At 41.2% G+C, this 19,965-nt stretch overlaps 1 protein-coding gene across 2 annotated transcripts; it reads left to right on the plus strand.

Moving 5' to 3' along the window:
- Window positions 1-6,221: 6,221 nt before the first annotated feature.
- Window positions 6,222-18,947, plus strand: LOC5567137 (arginyl-tRNA--protein transferase 1). Of its 2 annotated transcripts, none has more exons than XM_001651515.2 (6): window positions 6,222-6,469; window positions 8,894-9,555; window positions 10,454-10,603; window positions 10,764-10,945; window positions 18,228-18,537; window positions 18,603-18,947. In XM_001651515.2, exons 1-6 carry the CDS (start codon window positions 6,385-6,387, stop codon window positions 18,699-18,701), a joined length of 1,488 nt encoding a protein of 495 aa, XP_001651565.1. In that variant the 5' UTR covers window positions 6,222-6,384; the 3' UTR covers window positions 18,702-18,947. The 2 variants fall into 2 exon arrangements, with proteins under 2 accessions (XP_001651565.1, XP_001651564.1); XM_001651514.2 differs by lacking the exon at window positions 10,454-10,603 and adding an exon at window positions 10,209-10,352 and having other exon boundaries at window positions 6,223-6,469.
- The last annotated feature ends 1,018 nt before the right edge of the window (window positions 18,948-19,965 follow it).

Here is a 19,965-nt window from a genome sequence, read left to right on the forward strand (position 1 = left end):
ATATTCTCTGATACAAAGACAAACAGACGTAGCATCGAGACGATATCTAACAATCTATCACCTAATGATCAAGGGAGATAAAGCACAGATATATTTACCCCATTAATCATTTGACAGTTCAACAGCTGACTAAATTGGTTGAAAAATCGGTCGATTGTAACACCGACACTTATGGAAGTTTAACACAGTGATCAACTGACTATAATCGCTAGATTAAATCGGATGACCGAGGAAATCTGATGTTTGGTAGGTCAACTTACTTGGATTTTACTTAAAATACCGATTTATCCACCTATTTTGTAGGATTGCGTCGACCCACCCTATTAATTCGGGTGATATTCGCTTGATCCCTGTGTTAATCTTCCATAAGTGTCGGTGCAACAATCGACTGATTTTTCAACCAATTTAGTCGGCTGTTGAACTGTCAAATGTTTAGTGGGGTAAACAGCCTCAATTAAAACTTCACCCGCATAGAAAAACATAATGTGCCTTATATTCACAACAGTACTTTACGAATGATAAGACTTTCAGGACATACATGACGAAATAAGGTAACGACTGTTTATTTCGTCTAGTTTTCACTGGAAATAAGAAGTATGATGTTTGATATCAAGATAGCCTATATTACGTAATATCAGCTCTAGTCTGAACGTAGTATAAGAGAGAGGAGACAGCTGGCTTAGATGGCAAGCTCCCAAAAGTCAAGGGAACCTGTCATCAACTGTCACTGGAAAACCGCACATTCGAAGGGCAGAGCGTGAAAAACCGTCAAAATTTGGCCAAAATAAAACTGTATGTGATTGAAAATTCAAGATGTTTTCCTGTGTTCTCGCATATAAAATCGTTGAATATTTAAATATTGTCGATTGGACTTTAATGACTATTGATTTTTTTTTTGACGTAGAACTACGTCTTTCTTCTCTATACAGGAGTGAAATTGGAATTTTAAAACCAAGAGCGTTACGTTGGCATGAAATATTTTAAACGTTTATAACTTTTCGCTGGCTCAACGAAATTTCTTGATTAGCACCTCAATCGAAAGACAAGACATCAAAGGTTCATGTCGTTTACTTACTGAATCCCACATACCAGTCCAAATAGTTGAATAACTGTTTTAAAACAGAACGTTGATTTCAAGCAAATCTATAAATAGGGGTGCTAGAGAAAATTTGACGTCATTTGCTTTTCACTCTCAGCAGGCAACAGATCGGCTTGCTCTGACCGTGCGTGCTTCTCAGCCACAGACATCGATAGCGAAGGACGGGGTGTTCCCAAGTAACCAATAAGCCGTACGAATTGGCACCAAGTCTGTTCTATAGTCGATTTAAGGGCATGGTCAACAGGGCTAATAGGAACTATATCGTGATAAAGGGCCGCTCAAAAGCCACTGTTGGCGAATTATTCGGCTCTTATGCAGCCTACTCGTTCTAAGTCTCTGAATAGAGAGACGTCAAAATTTTCTACCACATGGATCGAAGAAAAAGGAAAAAAAAGTTGTTTATTTTCTGTTCTTTTCTACCCTTCTATGCTCCTCATCATCGTTTTTTTTTTTTTTTGTTGCGTGATCCAGGCTCAAGCTGATGTTAACGAGGCTGCTGTTTGATGATTCCCTCTGCGTTTTCCTACTGCTCCACCGATGGATTGACGATTTAGTTCACCCAGCATCGTATTTAAAGCAGAAAAGATAACTGCAGCGTTTGTATACCAATTTATAGAGGAAGCGGATCTAGATCATGGTAATGCCAGATTCTGACATGAAATGCTTTGAGTGGGAACAAAACCTTCTAAAAAGTGGAATTTTGTAAAGAAGAATTTGAAAGGAGTGATGTCCCGGTGTAAGCTCCAAAACGCTTTCATAATGCATTTGGTTTTGGTTATTTTTCCCTCTCTGAAACATGGGAAACTTCATTATCATAAAAGAAAATAATTTGAGGCATTTCATCAGGGTTTCTATTCCCATTTTACTATTTGCCATGTTTCGCTATCGTCGTTCCAGATTTGCTGAATTGTTTTGATTGAAATGTGATAGAGCATAAACGTCATGAAACCAAGCCGTTTATAAGCATTGACAGCAGTTGTATGCTTATTTGCACAGGGCTTACAAGCACTGTAATATAGCGTTATAAACCCATATACGGCTAACTTCAGGGCTTGAACGTCACAGTGCCTAAGAGCATTTTATTTTTATTATATTTTGTGATGTTAGTTGGCACTAAAGAGCCGTAAAACAGCATGTATACAGCTTATAACAGAGCTTACTGGTTACCTGGGCGGTTACATGTCTGATGTTACCAGTAAATAAAATAAATTCTTCCCTGCCGGCTGATTTTAATTTTACTGGGGAAGATTGAAGAGCTCGTTGCACGCCATTAATGAATGAGCTCCTCCCAAATGTGGCGCTAGAAAAAAAACCAAGGTATCTAGAAGGGAGGTAGTTCAATGTGTGAAATCACTCATTCCGCCATATTGGAATCACAGCTGACCAGTTTGTTGTGATAAGTCAGACTAGCATGCTATGAATTTGAAAACACTGTTTGACGGTAGATTCCATATCGCCTACAGGAAAATTATCAAAAAGCCTTATTGCGATTTTTTTTACCCCTTAGGCCCCAAGTACAATGTGAACGGCAACGCGGCACAACGGCAAAACGGCTTGCCCATCTTGATCTACACTTTACTTATCAATTCAGTGTTGACTAAATCCTTTTCAACATTGACTTGACAAGTAGAGTGTTGCTCAAGATGGTCTTGCCGTTTTGCCGTTGTACCGCGCTGCCACTCACATTGTGCTTGGGGCTTTAGACTTTAGTGATCTGAATTTAGTCTTTCTCAAATTTCGCTTTCGATTTCGCTGCCCCTTTTCGATCACCGCCGCCCATGCAATTATCCTGATGTTCATGACAGTTTACTCCGGCCGGCTCAGTGTTTACCATTTTCTCTTTGTTCTCAACTCACCAGCTGGTCTTGTTTACACCAAAAAACCAGCTGGTCCTCCGATGTTTATAGTCATCGTCATTGCTCTCACGCTCCAGCTGATCGTGTTCTCGCGCAAAACTAGCTGGCAGTGACTAAAATCAAGGATGTAATGAAAATGGTGTTTGAAAATGTACCATCAGTACATTATTGCCAGCTTCTCAATTTCGCCATGAAAGTCTAATATTTCGTGAAAATCACAATAATTCTCGCGTACTCTGAGATAACGCCCTAAAAGCCATTGGTAACCACCTGTGTCGCTCGTTGCTTCTGAGTAAATGAATGAATAAGCATCCAATCCAGCACCACTGGCAGGTAGAGAATGATCCTTTCTTCACCATAGAGTTGTTAAATAACGTGCAAATCCATTCAAATACTCAGAAATAACGAGCTACACACATGGTTACCAATGGCTTTTAGGGCGAGATCATAAGTTATGCGAGAATAGGTCTATAGTCGTATACGAGAAAATCTGCAGTCGTGTTCTAAAATATATCAAATAAATATATATGCAATCCCGGATAAAAAATACAATACAAAAACAATATAACGTATTGAAACAGTACCATTCAATATATTGGAAATACAATACAGTATTTTGTGAAATGACAATACAATTACAGTACAATATATTGTTTTCAACAGTTCACTGTATGGTATATGAGATTTTTGCAATATAATGTATGGGTGGTTAAGTATCGTAACAATACAAATATAGATATTTTCTCATACAAATATTTTGAAAACCCAATATGATATATTGTTCATGTATTGTCTTGATAAGCAATTCGTGTATTGTTGTACAATACAAAAACAATTCAACAAACTGTATCATGGTTGCATGTCAGCTAATGTCAAGTGACTTCTAAAAAACTACTTATTTTGACTTTTTGAATATTTTCCACCCAACATTTCTTGCTTTTTGAACTTGTTTTGTTTATTTCTTTCAGCAAAGCTACATAGAAAAAAGCAACAGTTGTTTTACGCGAAAATAGGAATTTGACCAAAATTGTAAGGTATAAAACCAATTAAAAACAATACAATGTTCTGTTACAACATATTATATTGTTTTTGAATTGTATATCCAAACATGAATAATATTGCTTCGACATTCAATTACAATACGCTGTATTGTATCCAATACGTTATATTGTACATTAATGGTTTATTCCATTCACTGAATGATACGTTTTTATCCGGGTATATAACGCAGGGTGGGTGTACGGCTGTCAACTACAAACAAAGCTCGCCTAACAATCATCTCTCGGGCGGGCCGTCCCAAACAGCATCATCTCTCACACGGGGCGACCCAAACAGCACAGGTCGAACGCGGGCCATGCCAGACAGCAAATGCTGATGCATTTCAACACTCAAACAGCGGGATGCCTAGCAGCGTTGTGAGCCAAATGAATACACCCACAAAACATGTACGGTAGGCGAACCTCGTTGCGTATACCCTCCCTGATATAACGTCACATTATAATCATTTTGAAGAACTTACTTCTCTTGTTAGGTTAATAGGGTCCTAAAGCCCTGTCCCAATTTTAGTGCTAAACGCTTAAGTTTAGGCCAAAAACACATGTTTACTCAATTTTTTAATGTTCTCCGTTGGTTTAAGCCCGAAACCATATTTTTATGTTTCTTTAGATTTTGTCACACCACTTGGCTTAAACTCAAAATTTTTGGGTATATTTTGTTTTCCGTGTTCCTTCCGAAATGTCAGATAGGAACAACCCCAGTGTTAAAACTAAAAGCCCTGTGGTGTTTTTGACGACTAAGCGAACGTCAAACATGATCAAAAGTGTCAAGGTTCATTCATGGACCAAATTTTGAAATTAAAGTTTAAACATGATATAGTCCTTATTTCAGCGGGAAAAATTGCTAAAGGAATTGCAGTAGCATGCTCTTTCGTGTTATCAAATAAAAACAAGAATTCATTAAAAATTTTAGGACCCAATTGCTCGGCAAAAAGGACTTCTGGCTGAAGCTAAGTATGCTATTTCGCTCAAGAAAAGTAAAGAAATTTCTTGACTGAATTGGTCAAGAAATTTCCTATAGGGAGCTCCATTTGAAATGACATTGGGTTTATTCACAAATTTCATAACGCCGAAAATGGAACTTTTTCACACCCACCCACCCCCACGTAACGCTTTTTGTATGAATATTTTACAAATTTTGTATGACCCGTAACATCACGAGGACACCCACCAGGCTATCGACATGATGGAGACACCATCTTCTATGGTGACAGAGGGCTCGATTGGCTTGTCAGATAGATCGGGCCCGGGACATCTTGTCTACTGCAAATCGCTGCAGTTGATATAGGGCATGTCCATTGCCTGACACCCACCCACCCCCTTCAGCGTTATGAAATTTGTGAAAGGGCCCATTTCTTCTCAACTGCGTACTGCGATCAGAAAAATTTGATTTTCTCGACCATTTCTGGGAAGAAATTTCCCACGCATCGAGATAGGCGATTTCTTTTCTTGTCAGTAGCAAACCAGCATTGAAGCGTGAAAAATTTTTTGCTTGTGTGATAAAAACAAACAACCATTAGCAACCGCAGTTTCTAAGGGGTTGAAAACAGAATCACGTACACGAACTCGACAGCTGTCACTTCCACCTCCCCCGACGTGTACCACACCCCGCATCCACTGACTGCTTAGATTGCTTTACCTAGCAATCCAGGTACCTTGGAAAAAAACGTTAATAAATGGGCCCGCCAGCCAGAGCTGCCAGATGATTTGATAGAAAATCTGTATCCACGAGGTTAAAAAATCTGTGTCCCATACAAAAAAATCTGTGTCCATACAAAAATTATTGAAAGAAAATCTGTGTTCCATACAAATTGAATCTGTGTCAGAATAAAAATATCTGTGTAATACAGAGAAATCTGTACATCTGGCAGCCCTGCCGCCAGCAAGTTTCAAAGCTGGTAAACAAACAAAAACATAATATGTTCATATTATGATTCGAAACGTCTCATAAAATGGCTTATAGTGGTTTCTGCGCTCGTGTACATACACGGTACATGTCACCAATACTACTTAAAATTTCTGGTGGAAAATATAAACAAAGATCAGCTGTTCTCAGCAAAATCAAATGGCAGTGTTTTCAACCAGCAAATTTGCAAATGTGTTCGTGACACCGCTCGGCAAGATCTCAATAACTGTCCAAAAACCGTGAAATTTATTTCGTTCGGTGTAGCGAATGCAGGAATTTGTACAAAATAGTCTGGCCGCACTGCCTTGGACTGTTGTTGTTTTTGGCTGTCATCAAATCGATGACGAAAGTTTTATTTTGCAGATCGTCCGAATTTTGTTCTGCAGAGGAAAAAACGAAATTTTTTTTACAGCAATAGTGCAATTAGCCCATAAAAGTGTTGAAAATTAGTTCAAGTTGCCGGCGACGATGTTTACGATAGTGGATTTCTATGGAAAGCAATCGGATTACAGCTGCGGTTACTGCAAGCAACCCTCATCCTGCCAGTCGCACGGTAAGTTCAGGCGGATACTCGGTTGCACCTGTGGGGGGAAGGGTCTTTGTCCAAAGGAACTTTCCTTTTGTGGTAAAAAATTGAGTACCTATTTAGTCATTAAATCATAATTTTCATCCGTAAACTAGTTAGGTGTAAATATTCAGCAGATCTTAAAGATGGGGCGCAGCCTCTTCTCTTTGGAGATCTTAGTGGATTGTTTAGATAACATTTATGAACCGATTCACAGTAACGCATAGCCAGGGCTGCTAGGAGGTCTCTTTTCAAATACTTTTGACCACTATTTTAATACAAGGTAGTTATTTTTGTAGATCTTCCAAAGATTCCTACAGGAGTTCTTCCAAGAAAATCTCCATGGGATTAATCCCAAGTTTTTGAAGAAATTCGTTAAAGGGTTTTCCAGGAACTTCTTCTTCTTCTTGGCATTACGCATACTGTCCCCACTGGGACAGAGCCTGCTTCTCAGCTTAATGTTCTTATGAGCATGAGCACTTCTACAGTTATTAACTGAGAGCTTTCTTTGCCAAAGTTGCCATTTTCGCATTCGTGTATCGTGTGGCAGGTACGATGATGCCCAGGGAAGTTAAGGAAACTTCCTTTACGAAAAGATCCAAGACCGACCGGGAATTGAACACAGACACCTTCAGCATGGCTTTGCTTTGTAGCCGCGGGCTCTAACCACTCGGCTAAGGAAGGTCCCCAAGGCGAAGAAATTCGTTAAAGGGTTTTCCATGAACCCCTACACAGTGCTGGTAGCGACGGTCTCTATTTTAATGCAAGTCTCTAAAAAGTCTATATTTGTCAATGGAAGGTCTCTATAGTATATTTTCTTAAACAAAAAATTGTCACTATTTTCCTTACTCTGCTTTCAATGAATCGTCCTGACAAATTTTAAACGTTTCTGAGTAATCCACAAGTTCTTCAGGAATTTCTTCTCAGATTCCTTGTGCTTTCTTCAAATAATTCTTCCTTCATACTTCCAGATCCCTCAAGAAATTTCTTTCAGCGGTGTTTCAAGGGATAGTTAGAGAAATTTCTTTAAAATTTGCTTCAGGAAATCCTTGAGCACTCCAACGCTTCTACCCCCTGTGATTTTCACAGGGATTACAACTGTGAACATTTTACCAGAGACTGTCTCAGGGATTACTCATAATATGTTTTGACTTATTCTTTCACTGATTTTCCCAGATATCGATGATTTTTTTTAGGGATTTTTCCAGCAAAATCTACAGGCATTCTTCTGCCAATTTCTTCGATTTTCTTTCCAGGCATTTTCATATGGATTCCTTCAAGAATTTATTTATATTCACTCCGAAAAGTCCTCCAGGGATTACTCGAGAAACTATGTATATGTTCCAGTTCCTCCATAAATTTCTCTAAGATTTTCTCCAACTATTCAAGGACTGCTTCTGCAGTTATTTCAAACAAATTTTCGAGTAATATCCGTCATGACTTTTTCAAAAGTTCAATCAACACTTCAGTAGCAACTATTGTATTTTGTAGAACAAAAAAGATAAAGCCTTGTTCTCTGTACACAACATCAGCGCCATGCTTTTTGCGGTGATCAATCGCGCGAAAACTGGAAGGTTCTTAAGATTTTTCGCCAGTTTATATACTACAGTAATTATTCTACTAATTCTTCCGATCATTTCTACGCATATTTCTTCAGGGATTCCTTCTGATGGTTCCCAGAGAATTCCTGCAAGATAATATCCAACAGTTTTTATGGATTACTTTTTCAATTATCTTAGCAATTTATCTAAGAAGTATTCTTGGAGTAATTCCTGAAGGTTTTCTAACTGTTCTTTGACAATTAAAAAAAAAAAACTGTACGATAGGTTGTAGGAAAGCCTAGAAAATTCCTGGAAAAAATACTGGTTGAATTCTTGAGGATGTTTTTGAACAAAAATCTTGGTAAACAATGGTAGAATTATTGGAAACATTCCTGGATGACTGTTTGAATCTTTGGAGGAATTCCTAATGTAATCGAAGAGGTAACTTCTGTTGTTATCTTTAGAACAATAGCAGGTTGAATTCGTGAAGGTATCTAAAACGAAACACTTGGAAGGTTTCCTTAGGTAGCTCTTTAAAAGCACTAAACGAACTCCAGAAGAAAATTTCTTTAGGCAAATAGCTGAATTAATTTCTAATGGACTTCTCTATTCGTGATCAAACGTCAACATCCCACCGCAAAATCGCTAGTGTTTGGAGGTGATTTGAACCTCCAAATTGCCAAATAACCTCCATATCATCACCTCCAAGTTAGTTCTAATAACCTCCGTTATATGAAATATGGTGGCGCGTCAATCGTTGCAAGTTTATCGTTAAACAGTCAATCATTGAATGACGATTCCCAAATTTGAAACTTTCACTTTGGTGTTTCTGATAAACTTTATGCAAACGGTTCTGTCTGCTTCGTTACAGGAATGTGGGCGCACACCATGACATGCCAGGACTATCAGGACCTAATTGACCGGGGCTGGCGTCGATCCGGATGCTACTGCTACAAGCCGGAAATGAACACCACCTGCTGCCCGTCGTACACGATCAAGTGCGATGCGATGAGCTTCCGGTTGAGCAAGTCGCACAAAAAGATCATCAAACGAATCAACAAGTTTCTCAAGGATGGTATTAAAGGAAAGGACGACGGAGGAGCTGAAGATGAAGGAGGTTCTGGGACTCATGGTGAAAGTGGCGGCGGAGATATTGAAATGGGAGACATAGCTCGTAATCCTCGGAAGGAATTGGATTTAAATAACGTCCGAGCGTTGAATCGTAAAGAAGACGAAAGAGAAGAGCCTTCACATGACGTCGTCGATGGATTATGTCTAGCGAAGGACAGGAACGCTGGGAGTAGTTCCAATCTATCCACCAAGTCGTCGACCGGTGGGGGTGGACAGCCACCGAAGAAAGCGAAACTGCTAAGAATTGAACGGAAGAGAGAGAAACTGATACAGAAAGGATTGAATGCGGAAGAGATTGAACAGAAGATGAAGGAGGCCAAGGGGAAAAACGTTGAGAAAAGTTTGGAGGATTTTCTCGACGAAGCACCAAAGGAAGATGACCAGGCGGCTCATAGGCTAAAGGTAAGCTATGGATGATTGATGGGAGGTGAAGTGAGATACTTATTAAAGGGCTGGTAACAGATCTCTTTTTAAAAACTTGGTCACTGTTTTAATGTATGTCTCTAGAAGGACTTTATTTCCAATTGTTCTTCTGTTCCAATTTCTGGGATTCCCCCAAGGATTAATCCAGAGATTTTGCCATTAGCATCTCAATTTCTTTCAAAGATTTTTACATAGAAACATCCAGAAGATCTTACGACAAAATCTCTTCTAGTTCCTAGACTAGTATCGTTTGGTATTTTATTCAATGATAGTGGCACTTCAACTGAGTGGCACTACTAACCAGCTGAACAGCCAAATTTTGTTCAGAATTAAACGACAATTGACATTTAAGACTCTATTTTCACGTTAAAGACATGAGTAATCTCAATAGCATGACTAAAAAGGACATGTAAATGACAGTCCGTTTAAAAGCATTTGGACTAGACAGTATTAGTGATTACACTACTATTTCGAACGAATTCGGATGGAGTTGGTGATTTTCCGAATGTTTCCTTTACTCAGATTTTCCAGATACTTGAATTAAAAAGTGTCCAATTCTCTAAAAAGAGACCTGCTACTAGCCATGCTGGAAGGCATACTTACTACAATATTTATTACATCTTCTTTTTCAGGTAAAATTAGTTCCATCGCACGAGGGAGCAACTGACTTGGTATACGCTCTCTATTGTTCCTATCAGATGCAAATTCACAAAGATCCTGCATCCAAATTGAAAATGGATCGCTACAAAAGATTTCTTGTGAAATCTCCACTAAAGGTGACTATTTTAAAACTAGTTTTAATAATTCTGCCTTGTTTTTTTCTTTCTTTTTCTCCTTACTATTACTCCCTGTAAATCCATAAAAATGAAAACGCCAGCTTGTTACCGTCTGTACCTCGACAACCGAATTCAAACAAAGCCTAGAAGCCTCTTTCGCAGTGTACGAGAAGTACCAAACCCAGGTGCACAACGATCCGCCCAAAAAAATTGACGAATATCTGGCCTTCTTGGTCACGTCTCCCCTCAAGGTACGACTCATGGTCCCCACGAAAAAACTTCGCTTAAAGCAGCTCTGCTTCATTCCTCTTTTCTCCACACTTTCTGGCTAATCAATTGGTTTTCCCTGCTAATGTAACCCATTTGTACGAAAATCTATATCGAAAATGTTCTACTTTAACCATTTTTCAGTTTACTACGGGTTCAAACTCGCCCAACTGTGGCTTTGGATCGTTTCATCAGCAGTACTGGTTAGATGATCGTCTCATCGCTGTGGGAGTCATCGATATCCTTCCGAGCTGTGTCAGTTCGGTGTACTTTTTCTATGATCCTGAATTTAGGTTTTTGTCATTGGGGACATATGCATCCTTAAGGTATGTACACTGGCGGACAAAACTTCGAGATCACCAGCTGAAAATTTTCATATCCGCTAAATTTCTGAATGTCATAATTTCTTGTAGAATATCGCAGATCCTGTCGGTCATCTCGTTGAAGAGAAATCGATCATGCGACTTACGGCCTTATTGTAGCACACGCTTGACATACTGTCTCAGAATAAAAAACATAACTTTTACGATTCCAAAACGATTTTCCGGCTACATACTATTATCTGGAAATCCCAAGTTTCCCCGTCTTCTACAAACAACGTTGTTTTGTGTAGATGAACTTTTGAGTTTTTGAATAGTTTTGATGAAAAAATAGAAAACGTATAATTTATCCATATTAAAACAAATCTACGTCATTATCAATGTTTACTTAGAAAACTACCATCAGTGCACCAGTATCCGCTCATGTTCCCGTAGCCCGCTCACGAGTTTTAAAAGTAAAGTAGTTTGAGTAAATACGCAAAAGATTGTCCACAGTATAATTCAATTTGTCGATTTGAATCGTCTAGTGGCTATAGTTTTCATATTTATTTTGTTTAAACTTATCTTTTTTCGGTGTGAGCGGGCTACTGGTACATGAGCGGATACTGGTGCACTGATGGTACTTGAAGATAAAAAATATTCTACAAAAACTTATGGATTAATGTACCGTCAACGTACCAGTACCCGCTCATGTTCCAGTAGCCCGCTCACGGGCTTAAAAAGTAAATTAATTTGAGTACATTCGAAGCTTGCTAAAACGACATCGCAAGGGACCGTCGTAATAGAGAAACGACAAACAACTTCGTCGTGTCGCAACTCAATTCTCAATAGTGCGCATAATGCACACGGTGGAGGGCATAGATGCGCACTAAAGCGAAGTGACTCGCGACACGGCGAAGTTGGTCGAAAATCGAACTTCGCACGCTCGTTCACCCATTTTTAGTCGCGAAGCAGTATATATTTCTAGCAGTGGTCCTACTCTTTTGCCACGCATTTTCTCAAGAACTTCAGGTTTATATGTTCCTGCCTTTTTTTACGTTTTTTTTGTATATTGCTAGCCGTACAGTGAATACTGTCCGAAGCTCTAAACTAGACTTTAGATAGGAAAGGGAACGTAATGCTTCTGAAGCAGTTCACCAGACGTGCACGGAAAGATGGCTTCCAAGAAGACACTGTTGCGATCTGTCTCAGAAGGTTACGGTAGAAGGTGGGAAACGTTCTTTTCACACTATCACTTCACTTGATAATTATTAGATTACTTCATAGCACTATTCACTGGTATTGATATCACCATCTTTATTATCAACAGAATTTCTACTAACAGCGTCATCATTATCTATACCAATTTTATTATTAACATCACTTCTATAACCCAGCAACAATAAAATACTACTACTTCATCAAGTTTAAAGTATAAAATTCCTCATTAAAAAAAATCACTGTAATAAATAAATCATATCAACACTCAATATCATTACCTTCATTAAAATAAAAGTATGATTCTTGTTGGTTATATCACTAATATTCACAATATCACCAACTATCATCACTCTAATAATCACCATCTTTGTAGCTTACTACCATTATCCACACAAACTTATTCGACATAAGGACTGTTCATTTAAGAAAGTGGACACCTAAATATTAGCATTTTGGTGTAAAAATTCCATAAAAACAAATAAAATTTTGTTTCAGTGTGATCTCAAGTGTTTATTTTGACAGCAGACAAAAGTTGACATAAAAAAATTCTAAATTCTAAACGATGGGTCGAATTGACATGGCGACTCTCAATTTTTTTCTGCACAAATGGTGTACAGAAAAACTGCCGTTCCGAGATTTGGCTTAAATCGCGAAGTGTCCAAATTGAATTTTTTCAACGCTGTGGCCAAAACAGATATTCCTGACGACGTACGATACATCCCAACAGAAAAATTTGGGAAAAATTATTTGGTATGGCAAGCAATTTTCTCCTGCGGTATGAAAGTACTACATATTTCACGACGGGTTCAATCAACGGCGAAAATTACAGAACTGAATGCATTAAAAAATGGCTTCTGCCCATCTACTGAAAGCATACCATGCCTCCATTGTTTTTGCCAGACCTAGCATCGGCTCACTATGCTTCAGCTACTTTGGAGATGCTCAAGAAGGAATAAGTCGAATTTGTAGAAAAATGATCGAATCCATCAAATTGCTCAGAACTACGCCTCATTGAAACATATTGGGCAATAATCAAACGGCATCTTAAGAAGGATGGAAGAGAAGCAAGCTCCATCGATTTTTTCAAGAAAATGTGGTCAGCAGTTCAAAAAGCAGTTCGAAAAGTTCCGAAAAAAGTTGTGCAGAATTTTATGGGAGGTATCAAAAGAAAAGTAAGAGCATTCTCCAGCAATGCTCAATAAATGTTCAAATTTATGTGAATTTGATCGAAATTACGTTGATTTCCATGTATTTTAGGTAAACTCATGAATTTGTTCGAAAATAAACAGTTTACTGTAAAAAACACGTGTCCACTTTCTTAAATGAACAGTCCTTAATAACGTCATGGTTGGTAAATGGCTGGGCATGGCGTACCATTGGTACCTCGCGTACCTGAAGGAATAAAATAGACCCCTCTGTGCGGTCCTTAGCCTCTTGCCCAGCAACTCCTATCCCTACCTCCTCGCGGTACTGGCCGGGGTACGAGTAACCTCAGGGAAGATCGGGTAACCAACCCCCGGTGGGAACTTTGGTCGTATGCTGACAGGGAAGGGGGGGTTTGCTTTTGCTTCTGCAAACCTGGAGCGTCTGTACTCCATGTTAGGAGCGGCTCACAACAGCGTCTGTTCCCCATGTCAGGGGCGGCTGATCATCGTCCGAGTGCCAGAGAAGGACTCTAAGCTAAACTGCGCACTATGGCCCTCCGAACATTTAGGGGGAATGGTCCTCCGGAAATCTAGGGGGTTGGTGTCAGGCCCTGCAAGCCAACCGTAAAAACACATCAGCACAGGAACGTCAACGAGAGAATACGGACCGGAACAATCGGCAAAGACCACAGCGACGAAAATGGACTAGCGATTAGAAACTCGGTACGTGGAACTGCAAATCTCTCAACTTCATCGGAAGCACACGCATACTCTCCGATGTACTGAAGATCCGCGGTTTCGACATCGTAGCGCTGCAGGAGGTGTGCTGGACAGGTTCGATGGTGCGAACGTTTAGAGGTAATCATACCATCTACCAGAGCTGCGGCAACACACGTGAGCTGGGAACAGCTTTTATAGTGATGGGTGATATGCAAAGGCGCGTGATCGGGTGGTGGCCGATCAATGAACGAATGTGCAAGTTAAGAATCAAAGGCCGATTCTTTAACTTCAGCATAATCAACGTGCATAGCCCACACTCCGGAAGCACTGATGATGACAAGGACGCATTTTACGCGCAGCTCGAACGCGAGTACGACCGCTGCCCAAGCCACGACGTTAAGATCATCATAGGAGATTTGAACGCTCAGGTTGGCCAGGAGGAGGAGTTCAGACCGACGATTGGAAAGTTCAGCGCCCACCGGCTGACGAACGAGAACGGCCTACGACTGATAGATTTTGCCGCCTCCAAGAACATGGCCATTCGCAGCACCTACTTCCAGCACAGCCTCCCGTATCGATTCACCTGGAGATCACCACTGCAGACGGAATCACAAATCGACCACGTTTTGATCGATGGACGGCACTTCTCCGATATTACCGACGTCAGAACCTATCGTGGCGCTAACATCGACTCTGATCACTATCTAGTGATGGTGAAACTGCGCCAAAAACTATCCGTTATCAACAATGTACGGTATCGACGCCCGCCTCGGTATAACCTAGCGCGACTGGCTCAACCGAACGTCGCTGCCGCATACGCGCAGCATCTCGAGGAAGCGTTGCCGGAAGAGGGCGAGCTTGACGAAGCCCCTCTTGAAGACTGCTGGAGCAACATAAAAGCAGTGTTGATGGCGCAGCCGAGAGCATCGTCGGGTACGTGGAAAGGAGGACATGTAACGATTGGTTCGACGAAGAATGCAGGCAGGTTTTGGAGGAGAAGGATGCAGCGCGGGCTGCAATGCTGCAGCAAGGAACGCGACAAAACGTGGAGCGATATAAAAGAAAACGAAAGCAGCAAACCCGCCTATTCCGGGACAAAAAGCGCCGCCTGGAAGAAGCGGAATGTGAAGAAATGGAACAGCTGCATCGTTCACAAGAAACGCGAAAGTTGTACGAGAAGCTTAACGCATCCCGAAAAGGCTTCGTGCCGCGAGCCGAAATGTGTAGGGATAAGGACGGAAGCATCTTGACGGACGGACGTGAGGTGATTGAAAGGTGGAAGCAGCACTACGATGAACACCTGAATGGCACGGAGAACACAGGCGCCGAGTGTCACGACAGCGGAGGAAGTAACTACATCAGCACGGCGGATGAAGGAAACCAACCTGCCCCCACATTGAGGGAAGTTAAGGATGCCATCAACCAGCTCAAGAATAACAAGGCCGCTGGTAAGGATGGTATTGGAGCTGAACTCATCAAAATGGGCCCGGAGAGGTTAGCCACCTGTCTGCACCGACTGATTGTCAGAATCTGGGAAACGGAACAGCTGCCGGAGGAGTGGAAGCAAGGGGTTATATGCCCCATCTACAAGAAGGGCGACAAACTGGAATGTGAAAACTATCGTGCGATCACTATCCTGAATGCCGCCTACAAAGTGCTATCCCAGATTATCTTCCGTCGTCTATCACCAATAACAAATGAGTTTGTGGGAAGTTATCAAGCTGGTTTCATCAACGGCCGCTCGACAACGGACCAAATCTCCACTGTACGGCAAATCCTCCAGAAATGCCGTGAATACCAAGTCCCAACGCATCACCTGTTCATCGATTTCAAAGCGGCTTATGATAGCATCGACCGCGAAGAGCTATGTAAAATCATGGACGAGTACAGCTTTCCCGGGAAGCTCACAAGACTAATAAGAGCAACAATGGACGGTGTGCTGAATAGCGTGAAGATTTCGGGCGAACATTCCAGTTCGTTCGAATCCCGCCGGGGACTTCGACAGGGTGATGGACTTTCGTGCCTGCTGTTCAACATCGCGCTAGAAGGTGTCATGCGGAGAACCGGGTTCAATAACCGAGGTACGATTTTCACAAGATCCAGCCAATTTGTTTGCTTCGCGGATGATATGGATATTGTCGGCAGAACATTTGGAACGGTGGCAGACCTGTACACCCGCCTGAAACGTGAAGCGACAAAAGTCGGCCTGGTGGTGAATGCGTCAAAAACAAAGTACATGCTGATAGGCGGAATCGAGCGCGACAGAGCCCGCCTAGGAAGCAGTGTTACGATAGACGGGGATATTTTTGAGGTGGTTGATGAGTTCGTCTACCTCGGATCCTTGTTAACGGCTGACAACAACGTTAGTCGTGAAATACGGAGACGCATCATCAGTGGAAGTCGCGCCTACTATGGGCTCCAGAAGAAGCTGCGGTCGAGAAAGATTCACCCCCGCACTAAATGTACCATGTACAAAACGCTTATAAGACCGGTGGTCCTCTATGGACATGAAGCATGGACCATGCTGGAAGAGGACTTGCAAGCACTTGGAGTGTTCGAACGAAGGGTGCTTAGGACGATCTTTGGCGGAGTGCAGGAGAACGGTGTGTGGCGGCGGAGAATGAACCACGAGCTCGCTAGGCTCTACGGCGAACCAAGTATCCAGAAGGTTGCGAAAGCCGGAAGGGTGCGCTGGGCAGGACATGTTGCAAGACTACCGGACAACAATCCTGCAAAGATGGTGTTCGCGTCGAATCCGGTTAGCACAAGAAGGCGGGGAGCACAGCGAGCGAGGTGGCTCGATCAGGTGCAACAAGATCTGGAGAACGTGGGCCAAAATCGAAGTTGGAGAGACACAGCCATGGACCGAGTAAATTGGCGTAACATCGTTAACGAGGTTTTATCAAATCATTGATGTAACACCAACTAAATAAATAAATAATTAATAACGTCATCTCACTATATTATCACATTATCACTATTTTCTTAGTAACATGATCAAAACCAGCAACGGAATTATTCATATATCTTTTTAAGGTGATCCCGCCGATGGGCTGAAGGCCGAAATAATAATGAGAACAATGTCCTGCAACAATGAAGCACAGATTATACTGATCATACTTTCACTAAACGAGTAAAACCAACCTCGGCGAATAAAATGTTTCTAATTTTTACCGCGCCTATAAAAGAAATTTGTTCTTGACGTTGTTTGAAAACTCTAACCGACACTATCAGATTATTAAAATTGTAGTTATCTCTGATAATTTTGTTCCTTCCTAGAAGTGTTTTAGGGTAATGGAATAGGATATGTGCTTACCTTTTCAGTGTTGGGGGTGTTAGTTCCTACTCACTTATATACTAGTTTTTTTTTTCTCATGAGTTACTATTCCTATTTGTGGTTACGGGTACCTATAAATAGAGATAGCGATTAGTCACAAGTTTTTTAGTCTGACGGCATTCGCTTGACCAGCACAAAACTTCTTTCATAACGCATATGTTCCATGCTTCAATTTGATCACTTTATCAGTTTTTATAATCTATTCAATGCTGTAATGAAAAACTTAATCCTGAAATGACGCTAGCTGACGAAAAGAGAGTGGTACAATTAGTCAATAGTGATATTATTAGTATAAGAAACGGTTTGAATAAGATTCTGTTGTATCCTTGTACGGCCCTGTGTGTTCCTGTTCAGCACGATTTCTTCAATGTTAGGAGGTTTTGATGCACTTTAAAACAAATAAAATAATGCTCCGGATGAGTGTCTGGAAATATAAATAAAATACGTATAGAAAAAAAAACAAACGAGGGCCGCTTCATAAAAGACCACGTAAAGTATCAGTTCACGGCAATGTTAATCAATAGTGTTCATTAAAAACACTTTTGATTATTATCGCCATTGGCACCACTAGTGTGCATCTTTCTCTTCAGAGTAAAGATACATTTAAGCCCCGAGACCTGACAGCAATCAAGCTGATCACAAGGTTGTGCCTTTGCCCAGGGATGTTCCTGCCTGTTTATTACGTTCTGCAAATTTTGTATTAGTAAAATTGAATTGTTCAATGATCAAAATCACATTTGGAATGTACTACAAACATTGCAATTCAGCGTTTAAGATAAATTTGAGTAAGGTGGTCCTGAAGGTTTGTCTGTCACTATTATAGTTATAATATAAGTTTCTACCAAATGAATCTTACCATCACTCACCCCTTTCAACAACCTTACAGGGAACTAGCATTCACGCGCAAGCTACACCAGCACACGCCCAGTATTGCCAACTACTACATGGGATTCTACATCCACTCGTGTCCCAAGATGCGCTACAAGAGCAATCTTTATCCGTCGTATCTGCTGTGTCCGGAAGTGTACAGCTGGCACCTGCTGGACGCACGAGTTGTACAAAAGCTAGACCAAAACAAGTATTGCCGCCTGAACGAGGATCCCAAAGCCGTGGACCGGAATGCGGTGGGACCTGAGGATATAGAAAAGGTGCTCATTCTGCATGGCAGTTCTTATCGGCGGTATTCGCTGTATATGGTAAGCTGGTATATTCTCAGCAGGGAAATAGGATTTTGTAATACTCTATGCTCTCATTCTTCTAGAAAATGATTGGTCTGAAGCACCCGGATGAGAACACGCGCTTATACGCGAATCTTGTTGGGAGAGAATGCTCTGCGCGCATGCTACTTTACGAAGCGTAAGATGATAAAGCAAAGCTTGAGTTATGTATCAACTGTCTGTTAATATGAATCTTAAATTTTACCGCGCTGTATTGTGCTACGAGCCGATAGTTCACTTGCTTTAAAGATTGTAAACTCTATTATTGCTGTACCGTTGACAAACGAAGTGTACCTTACTCTATGTGATAATTTCACAGCCATATGGGCAACTGAAAGATCACCTAGCGATCATTCACGATTTAAAAATATATCTGGTTTCCTAATGCATTATATGTTTATTCATTTTCTTGATGTTACATTAATTAATTTGATAAAATCTCGTTAACGATGTTACGGCAAATTACTCGGTCCATGGTTGTGTCCCTCCTACTTCGATTTTGTCCCACGCTCTCCAGATCCTGTTGCACTTGATTCAACTACCTCGCTCGCTGTATTGCACGCCTTCTTGTACCAACTGGATTCGACGCGTACACCATCTTTGCAGGGTTTTTGACCGGTAGTCTTGCATCATGCCCTGCCTTCTTTCGCCACCTTTCTTAATACTGGGTTCGCCTAGGGCCTGGTTCATTCTACGCCGCCCTGCACCGTTCTCCTGCACACCGCCAAAGATGGTCCTAAGCACCCGTCGTTCGAACACTCCAAGTGCTTGCATGTCCTCTTGCAGCATGGTCCATGCTTCATGCCCATATAGGACCTTCGGTCATCACCCTGTCGAATGTTCGCCGGAAATCTCCACACTATTCTGCACACCGTCCAGCGTTTCCCTTAGGGTTTATTCACAAATTTCATAACGCCAAAAATGACCATTTTTGACACCCACCCACCCCCTCGTAACACTTTTTGTATGAATGTTCTACAAGTTTTGTATGAGCTGTAACTTATTGAGGACACCCACCCTTTAGCGTTATGAAATATGTGAATGGGCCCTTATTAATCTTCTGAGCTTCCCGGAAAAGCTCGTCCATAATTTTTCATTGCTCTTTGCGGTCGATGTTATCTTAAGCCGCTTTAAAATCGATGAACAGGTGGTGCGTTGGGACTTAATATTCACGGCATTTCTGGAGGATTACGACGTACGAGGAAGATTTAATCCGTCATCGGAGCGGCCATTGAAGATAGTTTTCACACTCCAGTTTGTCGCCGGCAAATTACGCCTTGCTTCCACTCCTCCGGTAGCTGTTCCGTTTCCAATATTCTGACAATCAGCCGGTGCAGACAGGCGGCCAACCTCTCAGGGCTTATGTTGATGGCATCCTTAACTTCCCTCAATGTGGGAACAGGTTAG

This window comes from Aedes aegypti, chromosome 3 (assembly GCF_002204515.2).
Source record: "Aedes aegypti strain LVP_AGWG chromosome 3, AaegL5.0 Primary Assembly, whole genome shotgun sequence".
Taxonomy (NCBI): Eukaryota; Metazoa; Arthropoda; class Insecta; order Diptera; family Culicidae; genus Aedes; species Aedes aegypti.